Source organism: Hemitrygon akajei, chromosome 5 (genome assembly GCF_048418815.1).
Source record: "Hemitrygon akajei chromosome 5, sHemAka1.3, whole genome shotgun sequence".
Taxonomy (NCBI): domain Eukaryota; kingdom Metazoa; phylum Chordata; class Chondrichthyes; order Myliobatiformes; family Dasyatidae; genus Hemitrygon; species Hemitrygon akajei.
In genome coordinates this window covers 48,139,916-48,158,722 of record NC_133128.1, presented here as the reverse complement: position 1 = coordinate 48,158,722, position 18,807 = coordinate 48,139,916, and the positions used below count along the sequence as shown (strand labels likewise).

At 41.1% G+C, this 18,807-nt stretch overlaps 1 protein-coding gene across 2 annotated transcripts in view; it reads right to left on the bottom strand.

The window, feature by feature from the left end:
* ccdc181 (coiled-coil domain containing 181) overlaps window positions 1-18,807 on the bottom strand; it is a 49,914-nt gene that overhangs the window by 3,624 nt on the left and 27,483 nt on the right. For both annotated transcript variants that reach the window (XM_073045476.1, XM_073045475.1), the window contains exon 5: window positions 271-425. In XM_073045476.1, the coding sequence (XP_072901577.1) occupies window positions 271-425 (155 nt within the window). The remainder of the gene's footprint in view (window positions 1-270; window positions 426-18,807) is intronic.

Here is an 18,807-nt window from a genome sequence, read left to right as displayed (position 1 = left end):
CAGGTTCCTGCTGTGCCACCTTGTTTACAATTGAATTCCAGTTCTTACTTAGAGAGAGACCTTCATCTTTCTTAAAAAACTTTTTCTCTGGTTTTATTTCAATGGCTTCTTTCACCAGGCATCATCCCTGATGAAGATGGCAGTTTGTCATTGAAACCTCAGTTGAAATCGATACCTGTACCCAGCTAGAAGCCCAAGAAGAGTTTATAGTTAGTATTATTTTAGTGCAAAATAAAATTAAACAAATTGAAATGATTAAAATTTCCTTACTGTTTAAAGGCTTTTTCAGAATCTTCTCTTGTGTAGATTCTTGAGTTATAATCTTGTTCCCTTTTTCGCATAGCTTCTATTTGCTGTTCTTTGATTTGTTGTTCCCGTTTTTTCTTTAGCCAGAGATTGAAGGCTTCATTTGGGTCTCGAAATTCCTTTCAAAAATATTTTCACAAAAAGATACTATAACCCCAGATTAAACCTATGCAACAGTTTTATTAATCAGGTTAATTTTCATGTAAAATGACCCTTTGATAACTTTGATCCACTAGGATTATATACCCAATCCTTATTAATTTCTGAAGATACAAAATTAAACCATATTGATTAAATATTATTTTATTCTTGTTAGTTCAAACATTTCTTTCCCAGCCTACCACTAGGAGTTCAAGTAACAAAGAGATAGGACTCTAACTTGCTGTAAATACCAGCAGTCACATAGCAAACTATGAGCATTAACTCCATAAATGCAATTAAGCTTGACACATAATTCATGCATGTTAAAAGGGCAAAGCACTGACTCGCTAAAAAGTCCCGACCAGTGAGTTCATCATCACATACTTGATGAAATCTGTGTGAAATCACGTAACTTAAACAGGATGAGACCTGGTGCAGGAACTGTGTACCTATTTTAACAAAATAAAAATTTATTTTTACCATGACTAAGAATGGCACAAGCAGGTAAATTTGTTAATTTGTTCACTGTAGTGCTTTTATTTATAAATTATTTCCACTTTAATACATTTCTTGAAATGTTTAATTTTTTATAGAAAAAAATGGGCTGAAAAATGCAGATGGAATTTAATGTAGACAAGTGCAAGGTGTTGCACTTTAATACGACCAACCCAGGTAGGTCTTACACAGTGAGTGGTAGGGGACTGAGGGGTGTGGTGGAACAAAGGGATCTGGGAATACAGGTCCTTAATTCTTTGGCACAGGTAGATAGCGTAGTAAAGCTTTTGGCACATTGGCCTTCATAAAAGTATTGAGTACAGGAGGTGGGATGTTATGTTGAAGTTGTACAAGACTTAGGTCTGGCCTAAGTCTGAAGTTTTGTGTGGTTTTGGTCACCTACCTACAGGAAAAATATAAATAAGATTGAAAGAGTACAGAGAAAATTTAGAAGAATGTTGCCAGGACTGGAGGACCCAAATTATAAGGAAAGATTGAATAGGTTAGGACTTTATTCCTTGGTATGTAGAAAACATAGGGGTGATTTGGTAGAGGTATACAAAATTACAAGACATACAGATAGGGTAAATGCAAGCAGGCTTTTTCCACTGAAGTTTGGTGGGACTACAACTAGAATCATGGGTTGCGGGTGCAAGTGAAAGCTTTAAGGGGAACAGGAGGGGAAACTTCTTCACTCAAAGGTCATGAGAGTGTGGAATGAGCTGCCAGCACAAGTGTTGCATGCCGTCTCGCTTTCAACATTTAAGAGACTATATAGTTTAAATGGTTCAGCATGGACTAGATGGGCCAAAAGGCCTGTTTCTATGTTTCACTTTTCTATGATTCTGACTCAAATGTCATATTTTGTGGAACTCACACCTAAAAGCTCATTAGAAATACTTAAGTGTTGGTTTGTAAAGGATGCACAACCTGATGTTCAAAACTTTGAAAAAAGGAACTCGAATATCTGTGACGTGGAACCTGACCAGAATTACTTGACTTGTATCCCTATATGAACTGGTTTATGGGAAAATTGGAGGGAAATTTAATCAGATAAAATTACTTCAAGATTTCATGCAATAAATATAGTGATGAAGTAGCATTTTGTATTGATATGATTATAACTGAGACCAAAGTTTCTTTTTAAAATAAAAACACAAAAATGCTGGAAAAGAGGGGAAGGATCTTTGTAAATCAAAAAGATTTTGGCTGTTAAGGAGCAGTTAAGCTTCTTTGTCTAGGTAGTGTGTTGTTAATATTATAGTCTAGCACACAAAGTTTACCCAAACAAAGGAAAATAAAGGGAGAGCAGCCAAAAATGTTTAGTTCTGATATTAAAAAAGTGCCATCTAAATTTAGAGAATTCAGCATTTTGGCACAAAAAGAAATGTTGTTCCTCAAGTGTCTTTATACTTGGCTATAGTAATTATGTTAATAACTTAAATATTTGAATATACAGTAGTTTCTTTAAAGTTAAAGTAACAGTTATCATGTTTGTGAGGTATCTCAATTTTACTGCTTTACTTTGGACATATTGGGCTAGAAATTGCAAACACTGAGAACGTGCACTGAAGTGGCATTCAACAAGAGGCCCCTAACAGCTTGTGTATGGCCAGGATTCTTCTCTGCATATCTCACACAAAACAGTATATGCACACTTTGGGGGAGCCAATTGGAATTGGTTCATTATCATCGCATATACTGAGATATAGTGAAAAGCTTGTCTTGCATACTGTTCATACAGATCAAATGATTACACAGTGACTGAGGTAAAATAATAACAATTCAGAATAAAATGTAACAGCTATGGAGAAAGTGCAGTCTGGTAAACAATAAAATCCAAGATCATAACGAGGTAGATACTGACGTCAAGAGTTTATCTTATTGTCGTATGGAACCACTTAAGTCTTATAATAGTGGGACAGAAGCTCTCTTTGAGCCTGATGGTACATGCTTGCAGAGATTTGTAACTTCTGCCCAATGGAAGAGCAGAAAAGAGAGAATGTCCAGGCAGGATAGGTCTTTGATTATACTGACTGCTTTACTGAGACAGTGAGAAATATAGAAAGAGTCCATAGAGGGGATGCTGGTTTCTACGATGTGTTGAGCTATATCCGTCCATACACTCTGTAGTTGCTTGCGGTCATGCAGACCAGTTGCCATACCAATCCATTGTGCGTCCAGATATGATTTCTGTGGTGCATCAATTAAAAATTGACATGGTCAATGGGGATATGCCAGATTTCTTTCGCCCCCTGACAAAGTTGAGTCATTGCAATTCATTAACACAAGAAATTTAGCAGATGCTGGAAATCTTAAGCAACACACACAAAATGCTAGAGGAACTCAGCAGATCAGACAGTAAACATGGAGGGAAATAGTCAATGTTTCAGACAGAGACCCTACATTAGGCAATGCAATTGCAATGTTACACTTAAGTAATTTCAGTAGATCCAATCACCAGCAGACTAGTATCTTGACTAGCTCACAGAGGGGAGGTCACCAATTAATGAAACTATTGCTGGAAATCATTTTCTAACTTAGGACTTCAAGGACCAAGGGAAACACAGATCCTTGCAATCAGCAATAGCAGACTGGACAGACTATGCCCGAAGAATCAGCTGCTTAGAGTTAGAGATGCTGGTGTACATATTCAAAGAACAATTCATTGAAGATGATCAGAATCAGATTTATTATTACTGACCTATCTCATGTTGTGAAATTTGTTGGTCTCCTCACATCCTATTTAGTCCTTTTTAACACTCCTTTGCCATATAACATCAGGATAGAGCTTAGGCACCATGGCACCAGGTTCAGGAACAGTTATTACCCTTCAATCATCAGGCTCCTGAACCAGCGTGGATAACTTGACTCACCTCAACATTGAAATAATTCCACAACATATGGACTCACTATCGAGGATCTATAACTCATGTTCCTTGTATTATTTATTTACTTATTTATTTGTTTTTTTTGTATTTGCGCAGTTTGTCGTCTTTAGCACATTGTCAGTTTTCCTCCCTTCAGCATTGGCACAAGCCTTGCGCCTTTCTCCTTTCAGATATAAAAATAATTCAGTTCAGGCCCCAGCAAGAAGTTGCAAGGTTATAGCAGAAATAAAGATGATGTTGCACAAACACCTTTGACACTTGAATTCATCAACTCTGAAAATAGCACTTTACATACAATACAGAAAGCGCAGTAGTAGGATCTGCAGATGACAAGTTGCCAGGCTGTCATGGGCAGGACAATAGGATAAATCATGTGCCAATTTCACAGAAGATTATGTTGTATACTGGCTTTGTCCTAGATAGTTCAAAGGCTTTCATCTGGCATTCAATCAACCAAGGTTAATGAGACCATACATGTAGATATGCTGGATATATCCAGCTTGCAAGAGAAGTGAAGGATCACAGGGGGAGTTCAGCTCCAACCTTGGGCAATCCTTATAAATGTGTGCTCATGTTTTCCTGTGTGGAAGTCCATAGTGTCAACATTGCCAGATAGTGAAGCATTCAGTGTTGTACTTGTCTGTATGGAATTTACACATTTTCTCAGTGCCTTGGTTTTCCTCCCAAAGATGTGCAGGCTGGTATATTATCAGGCTGTAAATTGCCCCTGCTGTCTAGACAGGAGATCAAATCTGGGGGAGAATGGGCAGGAGGGAGGGATGTTGAAATCTGAGAATAACTTGGATTATAATGGGATTAGTGTGTTAAAAAAAAATGAACTATTGTAGAAACTCAACAGGTCATGGAGTATCTGTGGAGGCAAAGGTGCATACTCAGACCCAACATTTTAACTATCTACAACATTTGTTTTCAAGATGCTGCTTGACCTACTGAATTCCTCCAGCAACTTGCTGTTTTCTCCTGATTCCAGTATTTGCAATCTCACATCCCCTTCTTTGTTTAAAAAACTGTGCTTGATAGCGTGGACTGAGTGGGCCAAAGGACCTGCTTTCATTGCTCTCTGTAACTCTATTATTCACTCTTCTATCCTCAAGCTCTCTTGTGATGAGAACTTTATTGCTTCCATCACTGTTTGTCTGACGTTATAACTTTGCAGTTGCCTATCTACAAGCTATCCCAGACTGCTACTGTTCACAGCATAATGGTGCAATCCAAAGTCAGCCATTTATATCCGAACCTAATCACAGCTATCTTATGCGGTCACTTCCAACCACATTTGAACTAAGGAGTAACCTACTACATTAGGAGAGCACTATTTAGAAGCAGAGGTACATGACATAAAGCCACAAAGTAGTCACATGTATGATTAATCAATAATCCTACACTTTTGCTCTTGGTTTTGTGTGTCAAAAATATTGGGTATTTTGAACAAATGATTCTAGCTTTCATAATTTAAGTGTAATAATTAAATGATTAATGTATAAGGCTGGCAAAATGGGAACTATGTCACAAAGGGGAACGATTTCTTCCATTCATTGTTTCTGGGTGTGGAGTATCATAGAGATCAGCTTTCATTACTCAAACTTTATTACCTTTGAAAGTTGTAGAGAGGTTGTAATTGAGGGAAAATCCAGCAATGGGATTATAGAGCAGTTACATCATTGTGAATGATCAAGCATATAGGAAAGCAAAGATGCTGTAATGTCCTGCCTGATTTGGTTTGTTATTTTATTTCTAATTACTAGATCTCACTGCTTACTTGTAAGTTCACAGCTTTTATTGATTACGTATTATTGTGTTGATAAACAATTAACTTTTGTCATCAGGTCAACCATTTTTATATCATTTGTACATTTCATTTAGTCGCTATTGTTTGGAGTCAAAGGAATTTTAATCAATATTTAAATCTGTCTTTTGTGAAAATGAGGAGAAATACTGTCTTTTTACTCAGCTCCTTGCCTACTGTAACACATTGGTGAATAATAAAACCATCTTCAAATTACATCTATGCCGGACTTGAGTTTACTTATCTGCCTAGCTTAAGAAAACAGGGAAACTCTTGAGCGAGGGCAGCACAGTAAAATGACTTTCTCAATGGTGATTTCAACCACACTGCATCAGATACTGATTCTGCAGGCTCCTGTATGAGAGTGAGTTAAAATGTCAGCAACGGAAAAAAGAAGCCTTGAAACCAGGTCAGTGTGTTTGCTGCGTCCATCTAGATTACATAGACAGTCTAGCAGATCTGAGGCGCTGGAAACCTGAGCTGGGCCGAAGCAGCACTTGCCAGTGTGTTATTTGCACAAAGAGAAATTAATGTAAAAGTCTCACCTGGAAGCCACATTAAAGGCACTGCAGCATGAAAAAGAGGTGGAGGCCAAAGTCTTTGAGGTGGGTATGGAACAGCTAGCTGACAATGATGATGTTAGATCAAACTCACCATGTCATTCAGCTGAGGGGACTAAGATGTATGTTCCAGACCAGTCTGCTTATACCCACCCACCAGCAAACACTGGGAGACTCAAGACAAGCCATTCGAGATTGGGGACGACGACTCCTTTTCTTCATAATACCCCACACCTCAACACTTCTAATCAAAACAGGACAGCTCAGACTTCAGAATAGAGACCGCCTCCCTCACATGCTTGTACTTTCGCTGAACAGGCTGATGTCTCAGAAAATCCAATGACTGGCTACTCACGCCCATAAATATGAAAGAGACATGCAGCCATGTAGTGGTAGACTCTAAGGCTCATAAGTACCGTGGGATAACATGGGTGGTGACGTTGGTAAACTTCCTGGTAAGGTGCAGCACACCCCCAATGAACCCCAGCCTAATCATGATGTGTCAGATCTTGCGAGATTCCTAGCCCATCATGACATGCTGATGGCCAGACTCAACAGATTTGATAATAAGCCAGAAAATTACTGGCTTGGAAGTCCACATTCTCAGATGCCGCTGAAGACCTCAACCTCAAGCTTAGTGAAGAACTTGACCTGCTGGTGAAGTGGCTTAGACCCAATGGACCTGAGTCGGCCGAGCACGCATGCAGAATAAGGTCAGTTCAGATGAAACACCCCGGTGCTGCTCTCAGTTTAGTTTGGCAAAGACTGGAAGAGAGCTACGAATCTGCAGAGGCAATGGAGGCTGCTATCTTCATTAAATTTGAGCCCTTTCCCAAGATTTCTAGCAGGAAGCCCCAACGTCTGTGAGAGGTAGGAGACTGCTGTTGGAATTGGAGATAGCCAAAGCCGAAAACTACTTATCTGGCTTGTTTTACCTGGACACCACGAGGAATTAGTCCCATCTTGGAGAAACTTACCTTTAGCCTACAGGAGAAATGAATATCACAGGAAACCAGATACAAGCTGGAAAACAAAGTTAGCTTCCTACCCTTCTTTAGTTTCATCTGGGCTGAAGCCAGAATGTCCCCAGCTTTATCATGACCACCCGCAGCAAACCAGAGAAACCCGTTTGACTGCAGAAAACTAAGGTGGACAGTGTGGACAAAAGGATGACTCTAAAATGGCAGAACATCCTAACAAACAGTGCCCCCGACTTCAGAAACCACACCTTCTCTGGAAGTGTAGAGATTTCAGGGAAAATCTTTCAAGGAGCAAAGGGCATGCCTTAAAGAGCACCGCTGTTTCCACTGCTGTTCTTCAACCAGCCACCAGGGGAGGGATTGTAATGCTGTCATCCAGTGCTCTGAATCCGACAGCAACAAACACAGTGCAGCTCTTCATGATGGCCCACCTCCCTCGTCTGTGAAGAACAACTTAAGTACCTCCTTACAGCGTGCTGGGAGAAAGATGAATCCCCTCCCTCTCTAGTTGCCACCTCTTCCTGTACTGAGGTCTATGGAGAAAACTCCACCAGTGTCATGTTCAAGGATCTGCCTCGTCAATGCCTACCCTGAAAGCCACATTGAGAAGAGGATGAGCATGTATGTTGTCTTGGATGATCAGAACAATAAGTCTCGAGCTAAATCACCTTTTTTCAATGTCTTCAACATAACCAATGGCGCATTGCTTACACTCTTAAAACATGTGCAGGTGTGTCACAGGCAGGCAAAAAGCAAGAGACTTCATTGACGAACCTGTTGATGAAAAGACTCGTTTAGCTCTCCCCGTGCTCATAGAGTGCGACAAACCTCTAAACAACAGGAAGGAAATCTCCATTCTAGAAGCAGCAACTCACCACCCTCACCTCAAGTCCCTAGCCAGCAAGATGTCGTCACTCAAATCAAAGGCTGAGATTCTGCTCCTGCTACAAAAAGACATCCTACACGTACATAAGGTACTTGAGCAAATGCAATGGGCCTCCAAATGCTCCCTTTACACAGAGGTTAGCACTTGGGTGGGTCATAGATATGGGTAGCACCACTCCACTTCTGCAGCCCCCGACAACATTTCCCAAACAGCCATGAGCAAGCAAGCAACTGCCTTGCTTCCCATACATGCATACTCAAGAATCACTTACAGGAAAAAGCAATTATTCTCCTCCAAAACACCCAAGACATGCTTGCCCTTTCCAAATTGTGATTGCACAAGATCACCTCCAACAAGCTGAAAGTCATGAGTGCATTTCCTCCAGACAACCCTGTGAAAGGGTTGAAAGACCTGGACTTAGGTGTTGACTTCCCTTCCATTCAGAGAATCTAGGCGCAAGTTGGGATGTTACCAGAAATTCGTTCACTTTCCTGGTGTCATCAGTGGAGGAACCGTACACCAGACATGGGGTTTTGTCTACAGTGAATAGCCTGTTTGATCCACTTGGATTCTCTATTCCAGTATTCTGTGTGTAGGTGAACAACAGGGTGAAGCGCATAAGGAGATCAACTAGTCCAAAGTAGTGGAAATTTATCCCTATCAACCAGGACACCGTTGATCATAAAACGAGATCAATGCCAGGTTAATAGGACATGGTTAATGGGCAGACTCTTGAGCGAGGGAAGATAGATGCATTTCCAAATAAGGATGTTATGGCTCTTGAAGTACTCTTTGCAAATGGCCTTGGCTTATTTGGTGATAACAACTAAGCTGTTTTTTTGTGATAGAGAAGAAGCTTTCATAATTGTACCCACTGCAGCTCTGCATCAATGCTGAGCTGCCTCATGCTTAATGAAGGAAAACTTTTTTTTAATGTTCAGGGATACACATATCATCCGCAGTTTGCAACATATCTTCATAAGAAAATGAACAGTATAAACAGAAAAATAGACTGTCGGAAAATGATTGAAACTTCAACTCGGGTTACAAATCTGTAAAAATGAAGTCAATATTTTAAATCTACACAGATTCTAGATTTGGTTTGAATTCTCTTTTGCATATTTGACATCATCTAATTGGCTTTTTTTTTTGAAGTTTGGGTTTGGACAACCTCTTTTCATTCCCTTTTTACATTTTTTAGTATCTACCTTTGCAGAAAGTTAGAAATAACTTTCAATCATGTTTTATACAAGTTTTTCCCCAGCCACATTTTTCTACCTGTGTAATCTGGACCAAAATTTTAAGCAGGTAGAGGAGGTGTATTCTCTACACTTTGTGATAAAATGGGTTTGATTTGGGGATGTGATTTTCCTTTTTTAAAAAATCAATATGTTGAGATGTTTTCTGTCAGTTTATTGTAAACACGATTTTCTGAAATGTTGTCAAATGTATGTCTGGTACACAATAGTCAGTTTAGTGAAAGACCTGGTCAAAGCATTATGTTATGGCTATATTTTTTAAATGGATGTATTTTCACTACCTTTGGGTATTGATCCTTCTTGAAGGACAGAATTTTACTCCTCTATTTCAAATCTATTTGATGGTCTTATTACTTTTTAGTACTTGACTGTGCTATTCAATTGATCAGGAGCACTGTCTCCAATTCTGTTTATTTTTTTTATATGAAAGCCATTTTATGAAAGTTTTTTTTATGAAAGTTCAGTTGGTGGCATCTTTTACAGGTACCAGGTGGAGAGTGTTATGTCCTTCTTGATTTGATTTGTTATTTCATTCCTAATTACTAGACTCACTGCTTACTTGTAAGTTCACAGCTGTTGTCAAACTTTCACCATCAGTTTGACCATTTTTATAATGTTTGTACATTTCATTTAGCTGCTATTAGAAGTCAAAGGAATTTTAATGAATAGTTCAATCTATCTTTTGTGAGAACACCAATAAATACTGTCTTTTTACTCGGCTCCTTGCATACTGTAACGTGAGGGTGAATAATAAAACCATCTCCAAACTACAACTACGCGGGGCTGGAGTTTACCTCTCTGCCTAGCTTAAGAAAATGGGAAAACTCTCGAGTGAGGGCAGAATAGATACATTTCCAAATAAGGATGTTAAGGATCTTTGCAGCTGGCCTTGGCTTATTTGGTGATAGCAACTGAGGTGTTCATTTGTGATAGAGAAGAAGCTTGCATAATTGCACTCGCTGCAGCTCTGCATCAACATTGAGCTGCCTCATGCTTAATGAAGCAAAACATTTTATGTATGTTCAGGGGTGCATATATTAAGCCCAAATAAGAACATTTTTTCTGGGAACACACACAAAATGCTGGTGGAACGCAGCAGGCTAGGCAGCATCTATAGGAAGAAGTACAATCGACGTTTCAGGTCAAGACCCTTCGTCAGGACTAATGGAAAAAAGAGATAGTAAGAGATAGATAGATAAATAAATAAATAAATAAATAGGGATGGGGTAAGAAGGGGAGGAGGGGCATTAACGGAAGTTAGAGGAATCAATGTTCATGCCATCAGGTTGCAGGCTACCCGGCCGGTATATAAGGTGTTGTTCCTCCAACCTGAGTGTGGCTTCATCTTGACAGTACAGGAAGCCATGGATAGACATATCAGAATGGGAATGGGACATGGAATTAAAGTGTGTGGCTATTGGGAGATCCTGCTTTCTCTGGCGGACAGAGCGTAGGTGTTCAGCAAAATGGTCTCCCAGTCTGCATCAGGTCTCACCAATATATAGAAGGCCACACTGGGAGCACAGGACACAGTATACCACACCAGCAAACTCACAGGTGAAGTGTCGCCTCACCTGGAAGGACTGTCTGGAGCCCTGAATGGTGGTGAGGGAGGAAGTGTAAGGGCAGGTGTAGCACTTGTTCCGCTTACAAGGGGAAGTGCCGGGAGGGAGATTGGTGGGACGGGATGGGGAGACGAATGAACAAGGGAGTCGTGTAGGGAGCGATCCCTGCAGAAAGCAGAAAGTGGGGGGGGGGGGGGGGGGGGAGGGAAAGATGTGCTTAGTAGTGGGATCCCATTGGAGGTGGCCTCCTCTACCGTCAAGATGAAGCCACACTCAGATTGGAGGAACAACACCTGATATTCCGTCTGGGTAGCCTCCAACCTGATGGCATGAACATTGATTTCTCTAACTTCTGTTAATGCCCCTCCTCCCCTTCTTACCCCATCCCTTATTTATTTATCTATTTTTTTTCTTTTTCTCTCTCTCTTTCCCCCTCACAATAACTCCTTGCCTGTTCTCCATCTTCCTCCGGTGCTCCCCTCCCCCTTTCTTTCTTCCAAGGCCTCCCGTCCTATGATACTCCCACTTCTCTAGCCTTGTATCCCTTTTGCCAATCAACTTGCCAGCTCTTAGCTTCATCCCTCCCCCTCCTATATTCTCCTATCATTCTGGATCTCCCCCTCCCCCTCCCACTCCAAATATTTCTTAAATGTTATAGGTAGAGTGTATATGGTCTTGCTGGTGGGATTTTAGAATGTAGAACAGTACAGCCTGTAACAGGCCCTTCAGTCCAAATGTTAAATTGGTAATCAAATACCCAGTGGAACTAATCCCCTCTGCCTACACAATGTCCATCCCTATCCTTCCATTTTCTGCAAAGTCATGATCCTCTGGAATGCCTCTATTGTATTTGCATCCAAACCACTCCTGGTGGTGCATTCCAGGCACCTACCACTATATTGATAAATCAGACACTTAAATATTTTCTAGCTTCACACTAGCTAACCACATTTGATTCACAAACTCACAGTTGGTAGCTTTTTCATATCATGTGCATACTGTATTTACTTATATAGATAACTAGTTCAGTTAGTTGATAATACATTTCTTGCTATTTTATCAAAATAAAATAATAATAATAATAAACGAGAAAGGGAACATAGTCAAAGGATTATTTACTTTTAAGATATTTTGACATCCCTACTTCACTAAGCTAAGTCTTCTGGTAATGCTTGAGAAAGCCAGTTCTATTAATTGTATATTTTAGTGATCTATTTTGCTGACACTGTAACATTTTCAAATCCATATAACAGAACTACTGACAATATACTGTAGAGTTCAGCTTCTTATGTTTGTGCAAATGCATTAAAGCTCTTGCTTTAAATAATAGACAATTAGGCACTTGGCAAGGGTCAATAAAAATAAATAGAGTTTAAGTGGAGTGGCCATTGTGGGAGTAGCCATAGTGTGAGTGGGCCAGTGTTAAAGTGCAGAACTTGATGGTTTGGCTCAAGAGGCGGCAGTGAGGAGAGACTGAAGCTACTGCTGATTTGGGGGTGGGGGGGTGTGTGTTTAAGCTAGAGGTGCAGGGGGATGGGAACCAAAGTGCCAGGGCAGATAGATGGTGTGATTGTGAGGAAAGGTGTTGGTAAGCCTACATATAAAGGCATGAATGGAAAGGTTAAACACGGTGGGAATAATGTTCTCAGTTGCATCTATTTCAATGCAAGGAGTATTGTAGGTAAGGCAGATGAGCTTAGAGCATGGCTCTGTACGTGGCACTGTGACATTGTAGCCATTAGTGAGACTTAGTTGCAGGGACAGAACTGGCAGCTCAGTAATCTGAGATTTCATTGCTTTAGACGTGGCAGTACAGGAAGAATTAAAGTGGGGAGGGGTGGCATTACTACTCAGGGAAAATGTCACTGCGATGCTCATACAGGATGGTCTTGAGGGTTCATCTACTGAGGCTGTACAGATAAAACTGAGGAATAAGAAAGGGATGACTATGTAGTGACCTCTGTGCCAAAGAGAACAAGTAGCAGACACAAAAGGAGAGAATGAGCAACCAAAAAACACAGCCACCACTTACTCAGGCCTACACTGCACCAGAATATGTGGATCTCAGATCGGCCATCTGAGCACTCAGCAATGGACAACGCCAATGACTGGGCATCAAAGGGTATGGGGAGAAGACAGGGGAGTGGGGATGACTGGAAGAGTTGGATCAACCCATGGTTGAATGGTGGAGCAGACTCGATGGGCTGAATGGCCTACTTCTGCTTCTATATCTTATGGTCTTTCAAATCTCTTACTATTTCTTCTTCCAGTTAGTCCTGACGAAGGGTCTTGGCCTGAAACATCGACTGTACCTCTTCCTATAGATGCTGCCTGGCCTGCTGAGTTCCACCAGCATTTTGTGTGTGTTGCTTGAATTTCCAGCATCTGCAGATTTCCTCGTGTTTCCATTTTCTGGGCTTAGGAGCATTAGTGTGCTCATCTTGTAACCCACTCCAGTGCTTTTTAGATGGCACAACAGGTTAGATAGAACAAAAAAAAATCCCTCACATAATCAAAACATTGTGATATGATCTCCATTAAGCTCTCAGGATGCTAAAAGACAATAACAATCCAAAGTCAAGTTCCAGACCAGCCATCAATTGTGGCAGGGTTTACTTGCTGTAATAACCTAGAAGATGAAGTCAGACAGCATTGTAAACAGCAGCACATCCTTTCCCAATGAGCTTAATGCATTCTATGCAAGTTTTTAACAGAAGGGGATTGGAAGTTACCACCCACCATGGCAACCTCCAGTGCTCCTGACCCCACAATCACCATTGCAGATGTAAGATCACCTTCCAGTGAGTGAACCCATGGAAATCATTTGGCCCTGATGGTGTCTCTGGCCACATCCTAAGATTCTGTGCAGATGGTTGCCAGGGGCATTTACAAACATTTTTTAACCTCTCGCTACTTCAATCTGAGATTCCCACCCATTTTAAAAAGATTGCTATCATCTCAGTAACTAACAAGAAAAGGTAACGTTCCTTAATGACCACCTGATGGAGAATCTCACCTGGTCCCTCAACACCAGCTCCATAGCAAAGAAAGCCCAGCAGCGTCTCTACTTTTTGCAAAGGCTGAGGAAAGTCCATCTCCCACCCCCATCCTTATCACATTCTACAGGGGTTGTATTGAGAGTATCCTGAGCAGCTGCATCACTGCCTGGTTCGGGAATTGCACCATCTCGGATCGCAAGACCCTGCAGCGGATAGTGAGGTCAGCTGAGAAGATCATCGGGGTCTCCCTTCCCGCCATCACGGACATTTACACTACACGCTGTATCCGCAAAGTAAACAGCATTATGAAGGACCCCATGCACCCGTCATACAATCTCTTCTCCCTCCTGCCGTCTGGGAAAAGGCTCCGAAGCATTCGGGCTCTTACGACCAGACTATATAACAGTTTCTTCCCCCAACCTATCAGACTTCTCAATACCCGAAGCCTGGACTGACACCTTGCCTTACTGTCCTGTTTATTATTTATTGTAACGCTGGTACTGTTTTTGTGCACTTTATGCAGTCCAGTGTAGGTCTGTAGTCTAGTATAGCTTTCTCTGTGTTTTTTTTTTACTACGTAGTTCAGTCTAGTTTTTGTACTGTGTCATGTAAACCATGGTCCTGAAAAACGTTGTCTCATTTTTACCATGCACTGTACCAGCAGTTATGGTCAAAATGACAATAAAAGTTGACTTGACTTGACCTGACCTGAGTGGCTCTGACATTCACCATCATGAAGTTGGTCATGGCACGTATTAACTCCAGTCTCCTAAACTATCTCAACCCACCGCAATTTGCCACCCAACTGGCCCTGCACTCATCTGGACAGTAAAGGCAGCCAGGTTAGATAGTTGTTTATTGAATACAGCTCAATCTTCAATGCTATAATTCCAAGCAAACTCATCACCAAGCCTCTAGACCTAGGACTCAACACCTTCCTTTGCAACAGAACCCTTGACTTTCTGACCAACAGTCTGCAGTCAGCAAGAATAGGTAGCAATACCTGCGCCATGATTATTCTCAACGCTGGTGCCCACAAGGCTGCTTCCTTAGCTCCTGCTCTACCCACTGTGCACTCATGATTGTGTGGCCAGATACTGCTCTACGTTTGCAGATATTACCACTGTAATGGGCCATATTTCAAATAACAATCAGTCGTAGTAAAGGAAGGAAATACAAAGCCTAGGGGCATTGTGTAATCACAACAATCTTTCCCTCAGGACCAGCAAAAACAATCAAGCTGGTCAATGACTTCAGGAAGGGGAAGGGGAAGGGGTACTGAGGATGAATAGTTCAGAATTTCAAGATCCTCTCCATCACCAATAGCCTGTGCTTTTCCAACCACATTGATGTGATGCCAAGGAAGCTCCCTAGTGCCCTTACTCCTCAGGAGGCCAAAGAAATCTGGCATGTCCCATTGACCATTATCAATTTTTATTGAAGCACCATAGCAAACATCCTATCTGGATGAATCACAGTTTGATATGACAAGAAACTGCAGAGACTTTTGGATACAGCTCAGCAAGTCACAAAAACCAGGCTCCCCTCTATGGACTCTGTATACACTATCACAGCTTCAGTAAAGCAGCCAGCACAATCAAAGTCCACACCCACCTCCCACTGGATAGAAGATAGCAATGCTTGAAAGAAAGCACATATCACCAGGCTCAAGGACAGTTCAATCCCACTGTTTTAAGACTACTGAATGATTCCCTAGTACAATTAGAGGGACTCTTGACCTCTTAATCTACCTCGTTATAACCTTACAGCTTATGTCTACCTCCACTGCAATTTTTCTGTAATTGTAACATTTTATTCTGCATTCTTGTTGTTTTACCTTGTACTCGCTTAATGTATAATGATATTATGCATTATGTTGTAATGAATTGATCTGTATGAACAGTATGCAAGGCAAGTTTTTCCACTGTGCCTCAATACATGTGACACTAATAAATCAATTTACCATCTGGAGTGAATAGTGTCCATAGTAATCAAATATCTAGGATTATAGAAAAGAGTGGATTTCAACTTGATACAGATGGTTATTGCCTGGCACAAAGACGGCATAATAGAAACCTGCTGCCTAAACTTCCAAGGCAACATCGTTGCAATGTCTTGTCCTGCTATGGATTGGATTGCCTCTCTGCTTAGGCATGGTAATGATATAAAACTAAAAGGTATATCCTAACGGTACATACAAACAATATTTCTCTTCGCTATGGTCTGCTGGCTTCCTCGTCCTTCTCCTACAGCTCCTTTTTCAATAAGAGAGGATGGAGAAGGAAATTTCCACTATCCAAATTAATCCATGCAAGAAATGATATGTAGAAGAAGTTTATATATAGGAAGTGATGTTCATGCAAAACAAACTGTGCCCTCTGGAGGCCAGAATACTCCCCATCTGGCATCCACAGGGTGTCAAACTTAATTACAGAAACTAAAAGTCAAATAATCATTTCATTAAGTCTTTGGCAAAAAAAAAAGGATAGACAAAGAGACTGGTCTTGAAAACAGTCTTACTAAACAGTCTTTAATCATTCTCACTTCAAAAATACTGGCCATGGTAATGTTCCTGGTGGGGATTAGCACGAAATGCTGAGCCAGTTAACCTTGAGGAGAGGGTGAGCTGATCACCTTGGGGCATGATCAGTCAGGTTGAAATCAGTAGGAACATAGTTTCATTGGCACTTCTGAGTTGATTGCCTAACAAGTTGGATCCTATTATGTACATAAACATAAAATCACCTTGTTTCATTAAATATATTGCTGAGCACAGACAGCACTTGCTGTCAGTAAAGAACTTCATATGATCTTGATAAGTATCCAGTTCCTTGGTTATCATCTCTGCCATCCCAGCTGCTAGAGCAGCAGCTCCGAGTTCAAGCCTTGGTATGGTGAGATATGATTTAGGAGCAAGTTTTGCCTTGTTCAGGATGACTCCAACTTCACTACATCTAGCAGTGTGCATAAACTTCAAGCATGCAACAGCAGCAACAGCTTTAGTTGATGCAGGCCTCTTTCTTTTGAACTGTAGGTGTGGAATTGTGTAGGTTCTTGGAATTTTCAAACATTTTAGATCCTGAAGGGAAGAACACTAATGCTGCCACTGTTCCTGTTTCCCTTAGGGAGTAGGACATCCCATCCACAAGTGTCTGGGGTCAATTCTCCTAACATGAAGCATCCCTGAATACTGACTGGAGCAGCAAATCCAAGGAGGTCAAATAGGCTGCTGATAGTCAATAGCAAGCCAAGACAGGAAAAGGGTTTTCAGTATCAGCAACCCAGAAAGTAAGGGTGTCGGTAACAAAGACCCATCCAAGGCCCAGACTACGTTGCACAGTCTTTCTGTGCAAGATCAAGACTCTGTAGACCTTTGGCCAGATCTGCAGATGTGAAACGTCGGATGACATCAGCACTGATGGATGAGATTTTAATGAAGTCTGAGTTTAGACTGTGCCAACATGTCTTGCACTGTTTTTAACATGCTTCTTCTGCACTAGAAAATAATTTGAGACCATCATCAACGTAGAAATGCCTATGTATTAATGTGCTTCAGTCCTGAATTCCTTCTTTCCCTCAATAGCTGTCCCCTTAAGGTCATAGCTGAAGTACTCCAGAATCTCATTGGCCAGTTGGTGGTCACGAACCACAACAATCTGAGGTAATTTTGATGATCCTCTCTCACTACATACCTATAGAACATTTGTTCGATGTCTGCCATTGCTGCGACAGACTCAAGTTCTGGAACACATGAGGACCCCGAACAGTCTGTCATTGAAGTCTGGAGCGCACAAGAGCACATTGTTCAATTACATGCTTTTGAACTGTGCACTTGAATCAAAGACTATTCGTATTTGTGCAAATTTCAGAGGACTGTATAGCAAAGTTAGGCAAATACCAGTTTTCTTTGTTGGAATATGGTGGAGGTACTAACTCAGCATGATTGTTCCTGAAAAGTCTTTCTATTAAGACTGCATTATGGTCTTTCATTTCTGGTATCCTTTTCAATGCGTCAACTGAAGACCTGTTCTCTGCCTTTTGGTAAGAGTTATCATGGTAAGAGTGAAAAGGAAGGGGAGATACCCAACTGTTTGATTCATCTTCACTATTTATTCATGATTTGAAGGAAGACCTCATATTCAATGGAAGATTATACCATCTTCTGAGTGACAGAAGATCAGCTTGCCTAAATCTGGTTGAGCAGAGGTAAACATGTCAGGGTGCTTGGTTTTCTTCCCTACAATCTTCTCTTTCATACAGATTCTACTCTCACAGAGTCTGAAATTAGTTGGACCCCCCCCCCCCCCCACTATTCTTTAGGACATTAGTCTTAAAAATGTTGACAGTGGGCTGATGAGCACCATTGAGGCAGGCTTCATCCACTATGACCCAACCCAGGTCCAGTCATTGGGCATCAGATGCTTTGTGCGGACAACTGAAGTGTTTACATACCTTTTGTGCACAGATGGAGTATCTACCAAGCAACAGGAGAATCTCAGCAGAATAGCCAATTGGGGAATCTTGTCAGCTATGGCCTTGAGATGTGAATGGCTGCATGCAGCTTCAGGAGTTGGGATTTCATCCCTGTTGTTGGGAATATGGTCACACTCAATGGGGGTTGGTAAGGATAAGATCTCCCCCTCCTATGGACTCAATGACAAATCCACTGGCTCTTCTTCTGGCAACTTTGGATGTTCCAGAACATGTCTTTAGACTGTATAATGAAATAGAACTTTGAAAACTGACTATGTCAAAGAATATTGATTTTGCCAATGATACATTGCTCTGTATCACAGATGTTTTTTTAAATTTTTTGCTCAGGATATCTTTTCAGATAAATGTTGGGTAGACACATTTTAGAGTAGGATTTGCCTTGAAGCCCTTCCCACATACCTCTGTGCATGAGGAAGTAGCTAAT